A 24,361-nucleotide genomic window follows, 5' to 3' on the forward strand; every position below is an offset into this window, starting at 1 on the left:
AGGAATTCAAGTGTGTGTCTGCAAATATTATGGATCAAATGGGAAAAGGTTTGACCCTTGCAAGGTATTGGTTATAATATTGCATGTACCAGGACTGTCTTAGGCTCAACACACACCATATAATCTAGGTTGTTCAATCTTACCACTTTCATGTAGTATAAGAGCTTATCCAATCAATCATCCAAGGTATTTTCAATCTGTTGGCCCTTATACTACATAGATTTGGTAAATCTGTACAACCAAGATTGTATGGTGTGCGTTGAGCCTAACGCAGAGAAAAAGATCCATTGGGCCACAGTTGGGTTCTGAGTGTATACACATGTCACTAGTCTGCAGGCTTGCCACGAGGGGGATGGAGGGCCACTGTACTTGCTAGATTCTGGGCGCCTTTAGAAAAGAACCACCCAGTGTTAGGCTTTGCCTCACTTTTGGTATCAGTGCTTGGAAACAGGAAATTAATTAAAATCTCTGCATCATGACAGAATGAATACAAGTACTTATTTCAGTCAGTCTCATTGGTGGTAAGCACCACTCTAAAAATCATTATGAATTATGAGGAATTGTGTGTTTTTACCAGACTGCATTACTTTGTGACAACCGCAGGTACGGGCTTAATGAGACTTTTTTGTATTTCATGCTAGAATGTAACGCCACTTTAATTAAAGCGGTTTAACACCCAGCATTACAACTTTGCTTTAAAAGATTGCTTACAGCTTACAAACTATTATGCCAGATTTTTTTTTAAGCAGAAATTCATGGAATGGGTTAAACATGACATTTTAGTGTTGGATTTAACTAGGAATCCGCATCCGTTCTTATCTGTAGTTACAAAATGTATCTTTATTTGTAATACAAATAGACCTTTGAAAAGCCTGCTGGGGAAGCCCTCTTTGTTCTCTCAGACCAGTGTTTGTTACATTGTAGATAGATACATTTGTAACTAAACAAGCAAGCACGAGGAGCATTTCTAGCTAAATGCAACACTAAAATGTCATGTTTAATCCATTCAGTGAATTTCTGCTAAAAAAAAATCTGGCATAATAGTTTATAAGCTGTAAGCAATCTTTTAAAGCAAAGTTGAAATGCTGGGTGTTAGACCACTTTAATAAGGCTGACATGCTCTATTGATTCATTTGAAGTGTTATGGTTCCACTTTAACCTGCCTATGCAGTCTTTAATGGGTTACCATTCCACGTCTCTCCTCATTCAACATTGGAAATAAAAGCAGTTTTTCAGCGAAGCATAAGAAAGTCATGTCACGGTGCTTGTAATCTTGCCAGTGTAAATAAGCATGCCTCTCATGGAATGTGGGTAGGAATCTAATTATCAAATCTAGAACATAAATAGGTCAGCATGGGAAGTGTGGTGATGGGCAGTATAAAGTGTCGCCAAGCAACAAACACAGTGAAGACATCTGCAACATATGGGAAAACACATATGCTTCCATACATGGGAAGCACAACAACAATATGGTTACATTCAAAACCAAGAAGGCATACGTCAGTGACTACAAACAATAAATACTGTACAGTATCCTACAATGTCCAATTACTATTCATTGTACAATTGTTCTATCTAATGAACAGTCTGTTCCTTGAACCTGAGACAATCTGTCAATAGAGCATATTAAGCTTGTAGTGTGTCAAAGCCAGGTCAACGGCAGCATGGATGTACAGGATCTGTCACTTCTCTCTGAGGGCCTTTCCACACTATATCTATGTATTTTAATGCAGTGTGGGTGCCATGCATACTGATCAATGGCAAAAGTGAGCATTATCCAGAAAAAGATGCTGTCTACTTTTATTTGGATGCTTTAGCAGATTTCTTATGAATTATTAAAATAATAACTCACATTTTGTATATTAAAGAATTATATTGTATTTGAGCATATTTGCTTTCAACAAAAATACCATTTATTTCCACTTATACTCAGGATTCAAATAGAGTCAAGCAAGTTTAAAAAAAAAATAGATAAATAGAGGGGAAATGGATCTATAAATTAAAATCCATGAAACAGAGTTCTGAAAATGAACCTCAGATGAATGGAATGAAGACATTTATATGTGACTTGGGGTTCATCCAGCCCTCTTCTGGCTGATTGGTCCTTCGTCGTCCTCTTCCGCCTCTTGGATCCGCCACTATGGCTACTGGTAATCCGGAGAGTCGAGACATAGTGGGCCTGGCCATGCGCACCCGTCCCGCTCCCGGGAGCTATCTACACCTGTGCTGACTGTCCGAATTACTAGGAGCCGTATCGGAGGATCCATGAGGCGAAAAAGGACGGTGAGGGACCAATCAGCCTGAAGGAAGCCCCAGGTATGTATTTCTTCATTCCATTCTTCTCAAGTTCTTTTTAAGACTGCTGCAGTACACCCGACTGCCCAAGTTACGGAGCCGCCTAGCGGACAATCCAAGCGGTGCGGGAAGACAGTGAGAGACCCATCAGCCTGAAGGGGGCTGGAGGAAGCCCCAGTTATGAATACAACTTTTTCTTCTTATCGTCTCAGGTTTCCTTTAATGTACTGTAATTTCTAATGACCCATCTTTTTTCTACTATACAACTATTAAAAAATCTGGTATTTCTAATTTTACAAATAAAGACAAAAAAAAATTAGTTTATTAATACTAAATGTAATAAAAACAAAAATTGGGTGAAAACCGAAAATCACTGTACATTCCTTTTAAAATGAAAGGAGATGAAACAAAACCCCACTACAGAGCCAGTGGTCTGAAAGGAACTAACTGGCCAGCATAAATTATTGATGGAAATAACGCTCACAGGAGATAAACATCTGCAAGGCAACCTAGCATCACAAAGTCCAATGAGGCCATGTTCTGTACGGCAGAGCAGATGAACAACACAAACATGAGAGCACAGTGCAGTACCAAGGAGCAGGAGAGAACGATTTACTTGTACTAATCATTTATTGTCCACATATGGGGCATCATAGAACATACTGAAAATGCCACAGATAACCAAGGAGCCGAGGCAGGAAAATCAGAATCTTTAATGTCCCAACGATGTTTTAGCTAGAGGTCAAGATAAAAAGTCATTAATTAAAACTGCTTCATCATTTATTTCACTACTGAAAGACGTTTGAATGATGCATACTAAAATATTTATGGCCTTCAATTAAGTCTCTTGGGCAGGTAAGATAAGGGAATTTCACTACAAAAATTATGCATTAATGGTTATGCATTAGGCAAGCATTAATAAGCAGCTTTCCCATCAATTAGACCAGCATAAAGTGACGTCTGAAGTTAATGTGGAATGATTTAACAGCTTCCACAGCAAAGACTGAAAAATTCACATTAAAATCCGGAAGCCAAATTAAATTATGACATAAGATGTCAAAGTACATGAAAGAGAACATTCAAATGTAGCGATTTCATAAGCAGTATCATAAAAGCGACTAGACTAGTTGTGTACAGCATGAGATGAGCCCAAAGCGAACATGGAAATGGCAGCCGAATGGGCTAGCATTATCCAGCTATAATGCTAGGATTTTGTCACTTACAGTATATGGTCCTGCCCTGCTTTACATAGTAACACCAGTGTCTGTTTACTTCTAAAAAAAATACCCTTTAATGACACTTATGTACAGTTTTCCATTTATTTGCATATTAGTCTGTATAGACTGGGCCATATCAGTTATCTAGCCATTTGCAAGCTGGCTGTCAGCAAGATGTCTATACCAAGCATTTATCACTCTCATAACAGCCTCTCTCTGCTGTGCCTCCATAGTCCACTATGGAAAACCCCAGCAAAACCTCTGCGGGCCATACATGCATATGCAGTTGAGGGATGTTGCTGTATCCTATATACTGCAAGTAGATTTGTTTTTACCTCTCCTGCATATCTGCCAGATTCCTGAAACTATACTTAAGCCTCATCTACACGGCACAATTTTCCATCAGATCAGATCTATTAGACTGATCTATTAGATAATTTCCAACCGTTCCAATCGGATTGTGTTAGATTTTGCAATATATTTTGAGTACTTATCAAAGCAAAATCTATCGCAAAATTGACCTGAAACAGTTTGGACGTCTGCACACGATGCAATTTCTTATTAGATTTATCTATCTGATGGAATAAATAGGGAACAATAGGGAACGCCTAATTTTTCTGCCCCGTGCAGAACCACCCTCTTGGACTATGTCACAGATGATAACGTGACCATCTGCCCTAACACCCAAGCCCGCTGCCTGAGTGTCACCCTGGACTCTGCTCTACCCTTTACACCAAACATCCAAAACCTCAACCAATCCTGCAACTTCCACCTCTGCAACATCTCCAAGATCCACCCCAAATGGCCAAACTCCTCATTCATGCCCTTATCTCGCACCTCCACTACTGCAACTCCTTTCTGTTAGGTCTCCCTAATGGGGCCCATACATGGTACAATTTTTTTCATCCAATCTTGCCATTTCTATGTAATATAAGGGAACTGCCTAAATTATCCTTTCAGTATATTCACTTAATTTACCCTTATACTACATAGAAATGGTACGATTGAATGAAAAAAATAGCACCATGTATGGGCACTATTAGAAATGCATTGCCCCCCCCAATCCAAAGAATGGTTCATGGATCCATTCTTTCCACTGCTCCGCCTCAAAGACTCCATTCTGTAAATACCTCCACTGGCAACCTATCCACTTCAGAATCACCTTCAATATTCTGTGCCTGGCCTAAAAATCTGTAAACAAGACCTGCCCGACCTACATCTCTGAACTTCTCAGACATTTACTCGGCCAGCCCCTCCAATTCTCTAACGACCTGTGCCTGTCAGCCCAGCGCATTTTCCACTCACATGACAGACTGCAGGACTTCTCAAGAACTTCTCCCAGTCTCTGGGACTCCCCTCCACCACCTATCAGGCTTGCCCAATCCTTCAACACCTTCAAACAATCCCTGAAAACGCACCTCTTCTGTTCTCAAAACCTTAGCCTCATGCAGCATGCTTTTCTCAGAAAGACCATAGGATACGGTTTTTCCATGCTAATATTTGTTTCACATAAACACAGACAAACGAGAGTAGATCAGTTCTCCAGAATCTTTGCAGACATATTAGCTGAAACCTGATTGTTTTGTGCAACTGAACAACTTTTATTAGTCTTCTTAGTGCACACACTCACACACTGCATTTTCCTATTTGGTGACCTAAACACAATATATATAAAAAAAAGCATGTTATGCATTTTGTAAGCAGTTATACAGATAATGGTTGTCAAGGCAACTAATACAGGGAAGCTCTGCAAACACACTTGATGTTCATTGTTTTTTCTTCTAAAGCTGCCAACACCTGTCAATGTTCCAAACTTATTCATCTTTGCCATCTAGAACCTCTTCACCACAACAAGATATGCTTCTTCATATACTATGCCAGCCAGTGAGTGACTGTACTCATGTAGAGGTTTCTCCAACTGTGACATAGTAATCCTTGCCAGACTGTTATATACTTCAGGATAAAAGCAAACAATAGACACTGCACCATCTTGCACTTGTCTTTTCTCACTGGAAAAACAACGATGAAGAGGAACACTTATTTTCTACTCGACATATTTATGATCCTTCATGCGCAAATGTTTTCCTAGTGCTGTGTGGGTACTCAATAGCATAAGCTTGTTTTTTTTATCTCTGAACAAGATCCCTGATTAGAAGAACACTGAATCCTGGTCTGACCTCCTCATCAGCCATCTCCTGTAGTGCCAACTTTTACCTGGAATGTTCTTATGCTGGGTACACACTATGAGATTTTCTGGCCGATTTACTGTCAGATCGATTATTTCCAACATGTCCGATTTGCTTTCCGATCGATTACCGAGCATTTTCCGATCGATTTCCTACTAAAGTGCTTAGAAATCGATCGGAAAGCAAATCGGACCTGTTGGAAATAATCGATCTGCCAGTAAATCAACCAGAAAATCTCATAGTGTGTAACCAGCATTAAAGAGATGCCAGGCCCATCTCGTCAAGTGAGGACACTCAAGTAGGGCACAATGGAGGTGCTAAAGGGGGTGTAGCCAAACAGCAAAATCAACACTTTGCAAACGCAACCTGAAAATACTCTAATACAAAAATTCACTACAGACCAATCATCCAGGAACCATTGCTATCCCTACAGCTAAGTTAAAGGCAGCGGTCTTCATTAGCAAAAAAAAGTGCATTATTTTTGCATAGTCACATACACCGTATGTGTTCTAACACTGTGCTAACCTAATTTGAGTGCTGACTTGAGTTACAATGTTCAAATTGGTCATCTGGATAATTCCAAACAAATGTAAAGTGAGTTGATCTCCTCCCAACTGCTTCTCCTTTACTACCCTTATTCCCCCCTTCTCTGACAGATTGCTAACAGAAATAGAGGAGGAGTTAGAAGCAAAGAACAGTCTCACACTCCCACAACAGAATCTAAATGCATCATCATGCACAATGCATCATGGGAAGAAGTTTATTGGAATGCTTTTCTGGTATGTGAGGACAGTTTGATTCTTATGTCAGCTGTTATCTGGGTGGAAGCACAGCAAGGAATAAAAAAAATGTCTAATAATTTTTAACCTACACTGTACACTCAGTCTACACTTCAATTGAGAAAATAATCTCCTCCATTGGCTTCAACTACCACCTGTATGTCGACGCAACCCAGATATATTGTACCTCCACACCCCAGATCTCTCCTCCTCCACCATGGACAAAGTCTCACAACCATTTCCTCCTCGATGGCGGCCAGGTTTCTGAAGGTTAATTTGGACAAGACTGAGCTTCTGATATTCCCATCCCGCACAGCTGCACCCCTCCCAGATTTTACACATCCCTATCAAAAACACTGCAATCCGCCCTTCCTCCCAAGCCCGCTGCCTAGATGTGTTACCCTGGACTCTGCACTTTCCTTTGCATCCCACATCCAAAGTATTGCCTGATCCTGCAACTTCCACCTCTGCAACTTCTCCAGGATCCACTCCTACTTGTCCCCTGACACCACTAAACTCCTTATCTTGTCATCTCCCGTCTAGACTATTGCAATTCTCTTTTGTCTGGCCACCCCTCTAACCGTATTGCCCCGCCTTCAATCGCTAATGAAAGCGGCAGCCAGACTGATAAACTCTTCTCATTGCAGTGCCTCTACGACTCCCCTCTGTAAAGCCCTCCACTGGCTCCCCATCCACTTTAGAGTCAATTTTGAATTCTGTGCTTGGCCTACAAATCAGTGCACAGGACCTGCCCGACCTACATCTCCGATCTTGTCCACAGGCACATACCTGCTCGCCCCCTCAGATCCTCCAACGACCTGCGCCTAGTTGCATCGCGCATATCTCACTTCCATGCACAATTGCAGGACTTCACTAGGGCTGCACCCACTCTCTGGAACTCACTCCCACAAACCATCAGACTCGCCCCCCCTTTAATACCTTCAAACAAGCCTTCAAGACTCACATTTTCATGCTCGCATACCCCCTACACAGCACCATAACATGTTCTGCTGGGCACCCTCTACACAGATACCCCTATTGTCTCTATCCCACCCTTTAAATTGTAAGCCTCTTGCAGGACCCTATCCCCCTAGTGCAGTGGTCCTCAAACTAAGGCCCGCGGGCCGAATGTGGCCCCCTGAGGCTTTTTATCGCCCCCCCCCATACACAAATTGTATCACTTATAGATGAGGTCAGCTACATCTTTTAATATTGGTGGTCTGCATATAGAATAGCAGTGCTGGCACCACCCATCCACATGGAAGCCAGAAAGCAGTAATTCGCTGGTTTCCAATCAAATTCCACATCAGGTGACACTGCTGTCCACTGCAGGTTGTCACCTGGGTATGCTTCACTGTCTGGCCTGCAAAGACGTCTACATCATTTTATGTATACTCCGGCCCCCTAGCAGTCTGAAGTACGTTGACCCGGCCCTCAACCCAAAAGTTTGGGGACCCCTGCCCTAGTGTTTCCAGCTTGATTATGACCATCTCACTGTCTGTCACCCCTCTTGTGGACTAGAACAATCTCTGTTTTGACCAATGACACTGAACCACTGTTAAAAAAAACATTTGCATAATCTTGTTTATTTGCAAATTCCTTGTATGTCCTACCTTTTATGTTAACGGATTTATCTATTGTGCAGTGCTGCGTAATATGTTGGCGCTTTATCAATACAATAAATAATTATAATAATAATAATACCCAGAGAACCACTTTAAATCAAGTGTACAACCTGAAATACTTTTTTTCCAGTTGCTCCTGTCATCATGGGCACTGGCCAAATGGAAGAATGACAGACCATATACCTCGGGATCTATAAATTAATGTGAATCACTCCCCCTAAGGCATGGAACACACTAGACGCATTTGTGCGCATTTTGCCGTAGATGGCAAAACACTCACGAGTCTACAGGCTGTTGAAGTCAGCAGCCTCACACGGGAAATGCTCTCCGCGATCGTTCGTTTGTGCTTTGTGTTTGCATTTTCCACGCATTTTTAAACTGCACAGTTTTCAGCTTTTTCCCACACAATGCGCGTATTCGCGTACATTATATGCTGCCGCAAAAACAGCCACGGCAAAACATTCATGCTGAACGCAAATCCCGATGGAAATCTGGGAATTGCAGGTGAAAAAACCTGGCAAATGTGTTCCTTGCCTAAAGTCTTTCCAAAGACAGTAGCACTATTTTTTGTATACATGGCAGAACTCTGACTTACCTCAACATAACTGATTAAGAACAGACCTGATTCGACAATAATATTTAGTTAATTTAAGGATGCATTAAATTCAACCATGCACGCTGCTTAATTATTCTGTATTAAGTTTCCAGTATGAATAACTTGACTTTATTACCATATAGACCCAGTGGGTTTCCTATTTAAAGAGAAATCTGCTCTCTGAGGGCATCTTCAATATTTAAAATTAAACAGTAAAACTAGTTCTAAAAGTAAAGATAACTTTAAAAAAATTGATTTAACAATAGAGAAAGTTAACTGGTGGATAAAACCCTCTAAGAGGGACAATATAAAGAAGACATTTACCAGGGACAGCTTCAGCAGGTAAGCAATGGCAACGTTGGGTTTCCAAAATCATACATGTCATATAAAAAGTGAACCTGTAGCCAGCTATTTACAGAGTGAAACATGGGTCTAAGCTCTAAATTTGGCCAGTTTAGAGCTAAGATTCAGCAATAACTGATTGATTGATTGATTGACTGATTGATTGATTGATTGTCTAACCAATTGCTTATTAAAGAGTAAGTAAGAATGCTTGTTGTGAGCGTGGTTTAACCTTTAACACACGCCATCTTTTGCATCCAGAAGGACCACTATCGTGGAAAAATTAAAAATACATGATAACACATGAATAAAACGAGAGTTTCTCCCAGAGTAAAATGTGCTATTAGCTACTTTTCTCCTATGTGGCTGTAACTTACAGTAGGTATTAAAAATCTGGCAGAACTGACAGGTTTTGGACCAGCGCATCTCATCATGGGGATTCTCCAGGTTTTCTTCATTTTCAAACACACTTCGTAAACGGGCAGTTGCTCAGTCCAACTGCCAAAATCGTGTGCAAACAGGTAACAAGGCTGGCCAGCATCTTTGCTTAGATTCTTTCCAGGGAGAGCTTCTGTAAATAATAAATGAAATGCTGAGACTCCCCCATGAAGAGATGGACTAGTCAAAAACCTGTAAGTTCCATCAGATTTTTGCTAACTAATGCAAGTGAATTATAGTTCATTTTACTCTGGAAAAAGCATACGGTACTTCTTATTTGTTTGGGTTTATTATTTAATTATTTACAATTTTACAATTTTAGCAACAGTGGTGCCTTAAGGTTCCCATTAATGATACAATCTTGATTGTACAATCTTACCACTTCTATGTAATATGAGGGACTACCTACGTATCCATTCAAAGAATATTCAGTCAGTGTTCTCTTCTACTACATGGATTTGGTAAGATAGTATCATTGATGGGCACTTTAGAGGACAGCAAGATACTGTCTGCATGTCTTGGTTGAATTTGTGCTCAGCTGTATAAGAGGTAGTTCAACTAAAGACAAAAATGTGGCATTTGATTGTTTTTAATTCAGCCATCCAGTCAGGTTCAATGTGAGTCAAACAGACATTTTCATCAAACTTAGGCATCTGATGTGAAGACAAATTTGAGTAAATGGATCCTGCACTGTCACGTCTGATCAACTTTCTAGATGCCAAGAATCTAAGAATTTTGTAGAGCATCTTATAAACCACAGTAAAATCCACTAAGAAAAAGTTGATCATCGCACAGTGAACTTACTGAATCCGAAGATGACAAACTTTCCAATTATCTAGGGGAAAAAACATTCCGAGTTTCAGACTGTTGGGAAAAAATACCACAGCTTTTACAATGGCATTTTATTTATTGGTCTCGGATCCTATCCGTACAACTTTAACACATGCCTGCTGAGCAAAGGAAGATTTATATTCTGAATGGAAAATGTAAGTCACCCTTAACAACAGGGTCATAACTAGACTTTATAGCCCCTCTCCCCCCCTTGCAAAAATGATAGCATGGGGCCCCCTTTGTCCCCAAGCCCCACGGCATGGGAGCTGGTGATTGGGAGCAAAGAGTGTTCTGCTGTGAAGCAGCCTCTGTAGGCAGGAAATAATTACACATGCTCCTGCACATGGTTTTCATGAGTGAATGGGGAGGCTTCTTTGCGAATTGGCTGCACTTGCGGTTAGGGAGACAGAGGTGGAGAGGCCCCCAAAATCTCTGGGCCCCCCTGCAATGGTAGGGGTCGCAGGGGTGATTGCTATGCCCAAGCTTAACAATATGTTCATACATGCTTTCTAATCACAGGCAAATATTATACTTGAACATGTTGGCTAACATATCTATTTCACTGGAAGGATAAGGCTACTTAACCACTTGCTGCAATCTATTTAAAAGAAAGCGGATCGCTCATGTTTTGCCAATTGCATTAGTGCGATTTGATTTTCTTCAAAATTGGAATAGCAAGCCTGCATGATTTTCGGTGCAATTGCACTTCGTACCAGGCGGTCTACGGCTCAATCATGGCGAGTGGAAATCTAAGGAAGCGCAGCATATTCTATTAATTACAGGCAGTTGGTGAAGGTTTGCAAATCTTAGTTTTAATACACAAATGAAGGGGTGGGGGAAGGGTGTGTGTGCATGGTCTCCCTGGTGCTGGCAGCACTTAGGAGGCCTGTCTGTGCTCTCCTTCCTCCCCTCACTTTCTGGTGTGTTTACTCCCCAGGACGTGCATTTAGCAAAATCTTGTAGCTGGGAACAATTAGCAAAGGTGAGGAATCAATGGGAAGGGGGGGGGGGGCAACGTGGATAGTCCCCCCAGCATTGGCCACCTTTGGGGGGGTACCGTCTGCGTCACGCTCCCCCCCCCCCCCCCCCGGCAATTGCAGTGCTCCCAGGCGGTGGAGTATTTTGTGGTGGTACCTGCACTACTCCCCATTTCTTGGGGGCTTGAGAAGGCCTACACGCTACGCCCCTGCTGACATGCAAAGTATTTTGTGTGGTCTATCTCCTGCAGGATATAGCAATATAGCAGTGAGGTAGTTTTAGATCCTGCATTTTCTGGCAAGCAGATGTAATTTGTAATGCTATGGCATTTTAATTAGTCGATAGGCATGAGGCAGCCAGTATATAAGTCACGGGACACCTGGTCTCAGCACACACCCCTTTTTCTTTTCTTTGTTTGCAGTTTAGTACGTGAAGCTTTGCAGATCTAAAGGCAGCCATACAGTTGTCGATTGCCACCAGATCGACCAACAGATAGATCCCTCTCTGATCGAATCTGATCACAGAGGGATCTATTGGCTGCCCATTACTGCACACAGGTTTTGAATTGATTTCAGCTTGAAATCGATTCACAACCTGTGGAGCTACCGCCTGCTTGCTGCCCCCATGTGCTCCCCGGCCAGCAGTGATACATTCCGTGTCCGCCGGCGTGAGTCCAGGGCCGTGCTGACACTTTCTCCGGCTAGCCTTTCCTCTTCATTTCCAGTCCTGTGACGAGCAGATGTACAAACAGTAGAGGGCGCTCTACTGTTTAAACTTTGGCTTGTCACAGGAGGAGACAGGAAGTAATGAGGAGACAGGCCAGCTGGAGAAAGAGTCAGCATGGACCGGGGACTCGCGCCGGCAGACAGGTAATGTATCACTGCTGCTATGCTCCGTTGGTTGATCGCCGCGCTCCTGACCCGCCTGCAATCAAGCAAAATTTTCCGCCGGGACGGCTTACCTCGAATAAGCAAAAGTAATTACATGGGCTCAGTAAATTAAGTAGAACAAATCACAGAATTTAATTTTTGATCAAGTGGATCACAAACTACATTAATTAGAAAATATTCTGTCACAAGGTCTGCACTCAAAATAAAACGACACTAATTCATTTGAAAACGGCCATCAGGTCTTGTTCCAGTTATTACATGCTACTGAACTGTATAATCCGGGCACAAGATAAAGTCATCTTTTAATTCATTTCCTGAGCTGTATACATCTCAGCCTAGAAACATCTGCATACAGAATTATAACTAAATATTAAGAGTGCTGGGACTTACCACTTGTTCTGGTTTCTAATTTGTCTTCAGACTGACCTAAAGACAAAAAAAAAACACAAAATGATGAGTAGTGAAAAAATAAATATTTTTAAACTTTTCAATTAAGAGTACACGCCTCATGGTTAAAATGCTTTGGACCAACTCCTCCACAGTTCCAATACCCTCCTCATTCCCATACGGGCAGCATGATAATTATTGGGTGCCGCAGCTGGACAATGGCTTTAGAGATTCTACACGGGAAATGCAGCTTTCCAAGATGGCAAAGGGCAAAATTTCAAAAGAGACTGATTAAATTCAAAAGAGACTGATTAAATCTCCAAAGCCATTCTCAAAGCCTGGGGTCCCCAAACTTTTCTGTCAAGGACCGGGTCAACATACTTCAGGCTGCTGGGGGTCCGGAGTATACATAAAACTATGTTAAACAACGCTACATTGAATCTAGGTATTGATTTCTCACAATTATGCCCGGAGGAAAACTCCCAGTAGCAGCTATTCTGTCATATGGCACCTGAAGAACATCTTTGTGCACCAGACAGTGAAGCATACCCAGGTGAAAACCTACCATCCAGTTGGACGGCAGTGTCATCTGATGCAGAACTGGATTGGAAGCCAGTAAATTACTGCTCGCTGACTTCAACAGTATGTGGATGGGTGGTGCCAGCACTGATATTCTATTTGAGGGCTGCTGATATTTAAAGGTACAGTGAGCTGCATCTATAAGTTATACATTTTGTGTAGTGTGGGGCCGGTGAAAAAGCCTCAGGGGCTGCATTCGGCCCGCGGGCCGTAGTTTGAGGACCACTGCTCTAAGCCTTCCTGAACAGCCTCCACAAAAAATGTTTACCAGTCTAGCCAGGATACGGTAGCTTCAATTCTTACCTCCCTCAAATCAGACACCGTGAGGCAGACCATTTCTGAAGTTCCAGGTATGCAGCAAAAACGTGCAATGTGGGGTGAGGAAAATGAGAAATTGTCCATTACAGTCTCACGGCTACAACTAATGGCCGGTGATCAGAAGAAACCAGGAATGAAGACAGAATTTGCGGGGAACAGGGGTCCAGACATAGTTCAGTCCCCATATATTCAGCTATACTGAAAGGACCTTTTTTCTAAGGCTGTCCCCAATCTCACAGAGGACATGTAAGGATTTAACTGAGCCCATAAGGGCCATCGGCCTGCTGTTTACAGGCAGAGGGTCATTATTGTCAAGGTGCTCCAGTGGCTGGATGGTGTAATGGTTAAGGGCTCTGCCTCTGACATGGGAGACCAGGGTTCGAATCTCGGCTCTGCCTGTTCAGTAAGCCAGCACCTATTCAGCAGGAGACCTTAGGCAAGTCTCCCTAACACTGCTACTGCCTATAGAGCGCGTCCTATTGGCTGCAGCTCTGGCGCTTTGAGTCCGCCAGGAGAAAAGCGCGATATAAGTGTTTGTCTGTCTTTTTTTTTTAAGTTTGTGTGAGACAAAAGAAGTGGTTACTCAAAAACTATGAACGCCGCATATCTTACTCTTTTAGAAACCAGAATATACCAATAATAAAACGACCTACAGTGGCTGGATAGTGTACTGGTTAAGGGCTCTGCCTTTGACACAGTAGACCTGGGTTTGAATCTTAGCTCGTCCTGTTCATTAAGCCAGCACCTATTCAGGAGAAGACCTTGGGCAAGACTCCCTTAACACTGCTACTGCCTATAGTTTAATGATGGCAGCTCTGGAGCTTTGAGTCCACCAGGAGAAAAGCACAATATAAATGTTATTTGTCTTGTCTATCTCTACTGACGTTGGCCAAAAGGACAAAACTGAGACCTGTGAACTCTTTATTGAGAGAAAAGGATATATGATGGCATTGATTTACCGATTCAAGTTGATAGTGATTAAGGATGACATCTATTATGCCATCTCTGACCCTGATGGTGCAGATGATCTCTTACGAGGCCACACAAACAGAGCTCCTCTCTCTGTGTTATAATAAAAAGTGATTGAAACTGATGAAGCCACACAGGGGCTGGATAGAGTAAGAATTAAGGAATGTTTCACATATACAGTGACATTTCCTAACACATCACCATCTTCTAGAGCTGACCATGGGTAATGGAATAGCTACTAGCTACATTGCATTTTTCTCAGCTGATTGCAGGTTTCCTATTTCTCTTCCCCTGCTCTTCTGCTGTCTACAACAAAGAAATATTGACTACCTACACTTGGTTTTATATAGCACATAAATGCATGGAGTTACTACTTTTTCTTGTTAAAGAATTTTTGCGTTTTTACACCAGACGCCAAACCTTAGAAAGCAGCGAGTTCCTGCTCTAGAATTTTCAGATTACACATGGCACTGATTGGCTCCTCCAAAATAACTAACCATCTATGCCCTGAGGCACAGTGCAGCCCCACATCATTATGCTACGCCATCACCACTGATTGTATGATTATAAGGGAAGAAGGCACAGGACTCCTTCCTCTGCCTGCAGAATCTGATCCTGGGTACACACTGAGATTTTCTGGCCGATTTACTGTCAGATCGATTATTTCCAACATGGCCGATTTGCTTTCCGAGCATTTTTCAATAGATTTCCTATTAAAGTTGATGGAAATCGATCGGAAAATGCTCGGAAATCGATCGGAAAGCCAATCGGACATGTTGGAAATAATCGATCTGATAGTAAATCGACCATAAAATCTCATAGTGTGTACCCAGCATGAGTGTTTAGCCATTTTTCAGAAAGACATGATGGACAAATAGCTCAACTACATGCACTGGCTTTTGCAATTAAACTATGCAGTATGTCCCCAGCAAGTACAGTATAAAATATAGATTATGTAGTACAGACCTAGTTTTGTTTTGGTTAAAGTGGATCCGAGATGAACTTTTACTCATTGCATAATTGTGTTCCTTTCCTATTGCTTATAGGGCATTCCTCAAGCCAAATACTTTTTTGTTTTAATACTCGAATTCCCTATAAAGTACACAAGCCTCGCCCACAGTTTTTCAGAGAGCCTTGGCAGTAGCAAGGGCTCATGGGACCTCAGTCTGGGCAGGAGGAGGGAGAGGTATTACTAGCCAGAGATTTCAGAGGCAGAGGGGAGGAGGAGGGGGGGAGGGATTGGTTTTTTTCACAGCAGCTTGCCGGTTTGTAATGTTTACAAACAACATGGCTGCTGTCATTGTATCACAGGAAGAAATAATCATATTCTATTGAAGCCGTTTGCAGCTAGATTTGCTGTGTGAACTATATAAACTTTAGATAACATATATAGACAAGTTACTTGTTATAGTTAGTTTTACATCTCGGATCCACTTTAAGCAAGTGTCAGGTTTAACAGACAGAACCAACAAGCCAGCCACTGCTTCTGTTATTACTTTTCCTATAATACCGAGTCATTCAGGGCCCGTTTCCACTATCGCGAATCCGCATGCGTTGCCCGCATGCGGATTCGCACAGTCAGTACAAGTGGATGGGACTGTTTCCACTTGTGCGTTTCCCCGCACGTTTTTCTGTGCAGAAAAAATCTGCAGGGTAGGGCCCTCAGAATTCGCCTGCGTGTGGAATGCAGGCGAATCGCACGCAATGTATTTAATAGGGAAATCGCATGCGTTTTCCCCATGCGTTTTTTGCCGCGATTTCGCATGCGATTTCGCATAGGTATTAATGTTAATTTACACAGGCAGTGACATGGTTAAATTCGCATACAGCCTTACCTATGCGAAATCGCGGCAAAAACGCATGCGGAATCGCACCCGCATGCGATTTGCCTGCGGTGATTCGCCGGCGATTCCACAACGCTATAGTGGAAACGGGCCCTCAGCTTGAACAAATATGCATATCAGGAATGTTAGAATACCAGATCTATGTAACACTTCTAGCTAACCATTCAAAATGTAACTATTACAGCAATCTAAATGGAAGGTTATTAGGTTTAAAAAGTAGTAGAATCCAAAAGAAAATTTCCAGATCTCCCCTCCAACCCCTGAAATGTTTGTTAGGATTCCTTCTTTCATTTTCATCACTTGTTCACATGCTAAATGCAGTTTGCAATGTAAGCAATTTACAAGAGCTGCAGCAAGAACAATCCCATAGGGATACATCTGTAACAGCGCTTTGCTGGTTGCCGGCGATCAGCAAAGTGCTGAAACACTCCTTAAATGCGCTCAAATGTGACCTGCCCTTATGCCGTCAGTCACCATTCTTCTCACTGTTCTCAGGTGAGGCCAGTCTGATGATCACCCTCTGTTTTGGTGGGCAACCGACGGGAAGGGGCAGGATCTGGGAAGTTAACTGACATTTAAAGAGGGTTGTAACTAAAATTATAAAACGCTTGTACCGATTGCTAGGTACAAGAGTAGTTTAAGGTAGTTTTCACAAACAATCTTTTTAAATAGCTAAATTAATACTTTACATCTCTCCCAGCGGTGCCTGTATTATGGAGGCTGTGCTGAACGACTCGAATGCCCACCTCCGGTCAAAGGTCACTCCCCCACCCCTTCCTGGCAGAGACTCTTTGCCGTGGCAATGGCAGGTGCACCATTCAAAATGGTCCCAAATCCAAGCAGCTTTCTACTAGCCTGATACCGCTGAGGTCAGAGGAGTGACCTTTGACCAAAGGTAGGGATTTGAATCGTTCGTCACAGACTCCGTAATACAGGCACCGCTGGGAGAGACGTAAATTATACATTTAGCTATGTAAAAAGAAAATGGTTTGCCAAACTACCTTACAGTAACTACTCTTGTACCTAGTAATAATTGCATTCCAACCCACTTTAACCTCTGAATGTGTTGGGAAAACTGCTCAAGTAAAGGTTCCTTGAATAGGGACTTTAATTGCGCCACACGAAAACTGGTAGAAAAGATAACTGTGTTCTAGCCTTCCGTTTTCACTGTGGCCCACTAATTCACATACATAAACACAAAATGGAGTCTGCAACTGCAAACAATCAAAATTACAGTATAGCAACAAATGTAATTAAGATAATTAAAGTCAATACCACGCTTCCGGCAAAGTCTAATTGCCCTGTGATTGAAAGGGCTAATGGAAATGTGCTTACATTAACAGTGCATAAAAAAGCACCAAAGCTCTCACATCTAACACTATTGTGCAATTGCGGATAACAGCCCTGTACACACAAAAGGGCATAAAACCTGCTGACGTAACTAGCACTCATCTCTCTCAAGCATGGTCTTCATGCACTCCATTCAGCCAAATAGGACAGCTGTAGCACCTCCACTTACCACTCTCCTACAGGAATCTATCTCAATGCAACATAAACAAATCCAAGCTCATATAGCTTATTCCATACTTGAACAAAAACAAGAACAATGCTAATTTCCACCAGAGTTTTTGTTAATTGCCATCCTTCAGCTGTCTGATAAATGAAAACAAGGACGATCCTTGCTACATGTTCAGCTCTTTTTAGAATGTTCCTATTCTCTTTTCCTTCCCAGACATCCTCCTTCGCAGCTTGAGCAGACTGCTCAACATTTCTTTGTTGAAAAATAATAAGCAGTGAGAGACAGACTTGGATTCAATAAAAACACAAAACCAATCAAAAAAAAAAAAAGAGAGAACATTAAAACATTAAAAAAGGCACAAAGAAAACACAAAATGTAAAAACTAACTAATCAGTAGTTTGCATTTAACAATTCAGTTAATCACCCAGTCTTTTTCTCACCAGCTACCCATTAAGCAAGAACAGATGGTTAATTAGCATTAACAAAAGAGGGTATAAGGAACACCCATTTCTTTTCATAATCAGCTGGGCAGACATTGCATATCATGTTATGGCTGACCTCCTAGTATGCCTGCCAGTGCCCTCTAATACATCATGCTGAGTTCCCATACAGAGAAACTGGCAAATTGTATCTTCTGGAGAAAATGTGTTCTTTCCTGATACTGCTCAGGGAATGTTATGAGGCCAGTTAGTTTCATATAATCTTTAAAATAGCTTTCTTCTCAAAGGGATACTCTTGTGATTTGGATATTAGAAGCATCATTCAAATTACAGGGTTCCCCGTTAAGTTATGGAGAACTAGAGCCACTCAACTTATATTAACTATTCTAAATAAAAAATGTGCCCTTTTAAAACTCCCTTTACAAATATTTAGCTTTGTGTTCAAGAAGGTACTGCTATAGGTCAGTGAGTGGATATGCAAATCATTCCTTTATAACCCTGATAATGAGGCATGCATCTGGTGCCACTGGCTCACAGCATGTCCATAGTCTATTTATAAAGGCCATTTGGTCCAATTTAAAAACTGCCATTTTAGGATAAGCTGGCAGTTAAGGATATGGACTGATGTTTACTCAGTTAAAGGACAACTGAATAGAGAGGTACATGGAGGCTGCCATGTTTATTTCCTTTTAAGCAATACCAGTTGCATGGCAGCCCTGCAGACCCTCTGCCTCTAATGCTGGATACACACGGTGCGCACCCGCACTCGATTCCCCGCCGCTTGATTATGTCCGAATCCCGTTTCGATGGATCGTTAGGTCGATTTGGCATACTTTGCATGAGAATCGACCTAACAATCATCGAAATGCGCTCGTAAATAATCGATCTGTGGCAGCCCTGCACATTACACACCTCCCCAGGATCCAGTACGGGGTTACCTCTCTGAGCTGCAGATTTCTGTCCTGTACCTGACTCGGGGTTACCGCTAGGGAGGCTAGGTAACCCTGTGTTATTTACTGTATATTCTTAACAAATAAATGTTTAGGTTCATTTTTTTTCTTTACCTTGCTATATAAATAAGGTAAATCCTGTGGGCTTCATTTGTTTCACGGCTTCCTTATTAGTGTCAAATGAAATTTGTCTTATATGACAGAAGCCACCATCAACTGTGGTAAGGAATGGATGTTCTATGCATTACAAATGACTGCCCTACTGAGGCAATAATGGACTTAGGTATAAAAGTTAGGTAGATACTCCTAATCTGTCACCCATAGGGATCAGGGCTCCATCCCTCGAGCCACAATTCATGGCCAAGTTCAGTATACACGTCATTGGCCCAGAGCCTAGCAAAGCCTCTTATGTAGCAAGGAGAAGAGATAACACGTGGTACCAGACAGAGCAGCTTCTGGCAGGCAGGAGGACAATGTCCTTGGGAACTTTCCAGGCACAGATGCCAGTTAAGATGTGACAAGCTGGATCTTTGGTAGGTTAACTGGCTTTGCTCCACAATTGGCTCTAGAGTGGAGAAAGGACAACAGCCCCTGTTGCTCCTTTCAGGGACAGTTTGTGATATGTACAGTACTTCAGTGTTTTCTGAAAACTACTGCAAAAATGTTCACCTTAAAAAGAGTGAGCAAACTAAAAAACTGCTTTAAATATATTGCACCAACAGAATAATAAAATACAACAATACTAACTAGCTAAATCTAACCCACTGTTGCTATATCAAATTCAGGCTACCATCTTGAAAATGTTAACGCAAAACGTGTGCAATTTGTTTTGCGTTTGAAACTTTGGGAGCCTCAGATGTTCACAAGAGTTCTGTATATACTCGAGTATAAGCCGAGATTTTGGGCCCAAAAAAGTGGCCCAAAAGTGGGGGTCTCGGCTTATACTCGCGTCTGGCAAGTTACTGTGACCCCCCCTCTTAGTGCCCCCTCCCGCCGCGACCTCTTACCCGCCATAGGCACAGCGGAGAAGTGCGGGGACGGCAGTAACAGCTGTGCGATCCGTGCTGCCAACTCCTACTGACTGAGCGCATGCTAATTTGCATAGTGAAGTGAGGCCTATCGCGCTGCTCTCACCTCCTGTCCGGGCGTCCTTCTGCTTCTCCGGTATTTTCTCTGCCCCCAGCTCTTTCATCTCCTTATGCCGCTCGTTATCCGTCAGCAGCATGGAACTCCGGTTTCGTTGGGACACAGTGCGCAGCCAGGAACACTCATAGGCTCATTGCTATGACGCGTGCAGCACATCGTGGGAAGCGCCACTAGATGGTGTCATAGCACGACTATGAGCGTCCCTGGCTGCACACTGCCCCGACGAGACCGGAGCTCCATGCTGCTGACAGCGAGAACGAGCGGCATAAGGAACTACCGGAGACACGGAAAGAGGCCCGGACAGGAAGTGAGAGCAGCGCAATAGGCCTCACCACACTATGCAAATTAGCATGCGCTCAGTCAGGTAGAGGGGGCAGCTCGGACCACACAGCTATCACCACTGTGCCCCCACTGCTCTGTTGTGGCTAGTGGAGGGAGGGGGCACTCAGAGGGGGGAGCAATTAGCATGACTCTGCACGGAGGGGGGCAGCATGGCACAAAGCCCACACAGCTATCACCACTGTGCCTTTCCTGCTCTGTTGTGGCTAGTGGAGGGAGGAGGCACTCAGAGGGGGGAGCAATTAGCATGACTCTGCACGGAGGGGGGCAGCATGGCACAAAACCCACACAGCTGTCACCACTGTTTACCCATGGCTTCATTGTTACCTTTGGTGGGGTAGAGGGGACACTCAGGGGGGGCCAGTTAGCATGCACTCTTCCATGGATGAGAGGGGGGGTAGCATGGCACAAAGCCCACATAGCTATCACCACTGTGCACCCACTGACCTGTTGTGGCAATGGTGGGGGGGAGGAGGCCATTTAGCATGCACTCTGCCATGGAGGAGAGGGGGACAGCTATCTCCACTGTGCCCTCCCTGCTCTATTGTGCCTATGGTGGCGGGTAGGGGCCTCTCAGTTGGATCAGTAGCTGGAGCAATTCCTATCCTCGGCTTATACACGGGTCAATACTTTTCCCCCATTTTTTTTTTTTGGGGGGGGGGGAGTTGGGGGGTCGGCTTATACTTAAGTATATACGGTGCTTGCCATCCAGGTACCTAGGAAGCCACGGCAGTTGGAGAAATAGGGGGGGGGGCTACATTAGGCAAGATAATAGGATAATAGAAGGGCTAAAAAAAGAAAAAATACATTCTGGGGGGAGAATGGACTACATAATATATGTAAAGAGGCCATTAGTAATGACTCCACATTTTAGCTCGTATCCACCTTGAAATGCATAAAATGAATGTAAATAAACAGCAGTCAAATGTTGGTGAATCCATATCTATGACAAGGTAGTCTGAAAGAATTATGTTAGAATAACAAAAACGTTTTCCTCTGACAGAAAAGAAAGACATTTACCACATAAAGACACGTCTTCCATGATATCACAATTCTTTGTAACTGCACCACTAAGAAAATTATAAATTGGTATCCATGGGAAATCCAGATAACAGAGGCATACAACTGCTTTCTGACTCATATTTTACAGACACAATGGAAATGTTTTCTCCTTTGAAACGATCATGTCCTGTCTGAACTATGAGGTTTTGAATGCTTTAATACTTTGAAAGTATGGAATAATATAATAGAGGGATACAGTGTTTACAGTAGACAGCAAACTGAAATGTCAAATGGAGACTTTAATTATTAGGTAGACACACAGACAGAAAAAAAAGAAGACTTTACCTTAGAAAGTATCAGATAAGAAAGAACTCTTCACAATAAATACAATTCTGCAGCACCAAGTTTAGCCTCACTATGTAATTTAAACAGAAGCACAGCAGAAACACGGCTTTCAGAAAAAGATTATACTGGTGGGTGCAACAATTTTGACATTTTTGTAGACAGTATAACAAAGGATCTGAGTATCTGCAAATCAAGAGTGTCCAGATTCATCCAGTGTCCTTCCACATCCATACTACTTTCTAAGCTAAAGGGAGCACTGTGTCCCTGGTCAGTGATTGCACATGGTATCAGCCAGGGAGTATCCTCCGGCTTTGGCTGGAGAGAAGGGACTGCACATGCAATGAAGCAAACCCTTACTGACAGCAGTCACCGGTAAACCACATACTCTCCCAGCCCCCAACAGAATCTACACCATACAGGTAGTCCCCGGTTAACAAACGAGATAGGTACTGTAGGTTCATTCTTAACCTGAATCTATTCTTAAAGTCAGAACAATGTGCTAGATCTGTCCCCTGTACCTCCTCTGTGCCCCCCTGTGCATCCAGTGTCCCTCTCTGTGTCACCTTTGCCCTCTGTGCCTGCTTATACAAAAGTTTAAAAGCGATTTTTTTCTTAGAATTTTTTAAAATCGATTTTCTCAAAAACTACACGTCCAATTTGAAAAAAAATGTTGGGCTTGTTCCAATGGAAACACAGAATCCATGCTGTTCGTATCGGCAGGTCGTTCGTAAGTCAGGCGTTCGTAAGTCGGGGACTACCTGTATATAAAATTATCACCAGAAAAATTCCACACAAGCAAACAGTCCAAGAAGGTTTAGCCTAGCAGACCAGTACAATGATAAACACACACAGTATACGCGCCCTAGGGGGTACTGACCTCAGGAGGTGGAAGCCTCTGGATCCTATCGGGGCTTCCCCCGTCCTTCCCCGTCCTCCTGTGTCCCACGGTGGTCTCTCTGCAGCCCACTGAACAGCAGGCATGGAAAAATGTACCTCCCTGGCTCCAGCGCAGGCATAGTTGCGGCTCTCTGCCCCGGAAATAGCCGATTGCAGTCGGGTCCGCTCTACTGCGCAGGCGCAAGACTCCTGCGCAGTAGAGCGGACCTGACTGAGATCATCGTTTTCCGCCTATTTCCAAGTGGAGAGCCGCAACTGCTCCCCCGCTAGAACATGGAAAGGTAAATATTGCACAGCCTGATAAATTGCAAGCTGTGCATTCAGTGGGTTGCAGCGAGACCACCGTGGAACAGAGGACGACGGGGGAAGCCTCGATAGGATCCAAAGGCTTCCCCCTACTGAGGTGAGTACTCCCCAGGGGAACTTTTTTTCATTACAGAGTCTCTTTAATCTTGTACATTCCTTGACAGTACAAGAAACCAAACAGCAGCCACTTCTACATAAAAAAATAAATAAAAACTGCCATAGACAAACAATTAAAGAAAGGAGGCTAGCTACTTCAGTGTTTGTAGTTTTACATTCAAAAGAAAATCCCCACAGAGATTTATTCCTCTGGACAATAAAAACATTAATAAACCTTTTGTTACAATTTTAAACTTCATCCATTAACATCTGTAATCGTTTTAAAAATGGGAAAACCATGAAGTGTCAATAAAGAGTAACTTTAATCCAGGATTGAATGTCATCCCAATCGGAAGCCGATACCCCCTTTACCACAAGAAATCTTTACTTTTGCCTCAATTAGCTCATCAGTGTGATAGTTTCCTGGCAGTGAACCTCGTTTCAGTGTGGGAAATAAAGGCAAGCAAGCAACATCTCCCTCTGTGCATGCACGCACCCACCCACCCACCCACCACTATCTTTCGGTAAAGTGTCTCTTTGTAATAATATTTTTAGACCCCCCAAATCGATTATTTCCATTGGGCTAATCTGGATATTTAACAACACACTCATCCACAGTATCTAATAACTGAAAGTACCTTCTATAGAAGATTTAAATTCCCCAGATCCACACTGCTGATGGCCAGATGCTGCCTTGCACTCCCAGCAGTCTGCACTTGACTCCTTGAGTCAGGTGGTCCATGGCACGGGGGAAGGGGTCTGTCTGCAACCTCACACCCCCAGTGACTGGCAGCCTGTCAGAGACTGCCGCTGGACCCACCCCACTTATGAACTATGTTTCTGTGGTATAAATGAGTCATAAAAGGGTGAGAACAAACTGGCATGCACGGGGTGCAAGGAGGCATCAGGCTGTTCATTTGGAAAGGGGTCTGTCTGCAACCCTTACTGCAACCACACACCCCCAGTGACTGACAGCCTGTCAGAGACTGCCGCTGGACCCACCACACTTATGAACTTTGTTTCGGTGGTATAAATGAGTCGTGAAAGG

At 43.0% G+C, this 24,361-nt stretch overlaps 1 protein-coding gene across 1 annotated transcript in view; it reads right to left on the reverse strand.

The window, feature by feature from the left end:
- The window catches only part of GTF2F2 (general transcription factor IIF subunit 2), a 268,355-nt gene that overhangs the window by 190,548 nt on the left and 53,446 nt on the right, over positions 1–24,361 (reverse strand). The window contains exon 5 of the mRNA XM_068265221.1: positions 12,567–12,602. Coding sequence (XP_068121322.1) covers positions 12,567–12,602 — 36 coding nt within the window. The remainder of the gene's footprint in view (positions 1–12,566; positions 12,603–24,361) is intronic.

Source organism: Hyperolius riggenbachi, chromosome 2 (assembly GCF_040937935.1).
Source record: "Hyperolius riggenbachi isolate aHypRig1 chromosome 2, aHypRig1.pri, whole genome shotgun sequence".
Lineage (NCBI taxonomy): Eukaryota > Metazoa > Chordata > Amphibia > Anura > Hyperoliidae > Hyperolius > Hyperolius riggenbachi.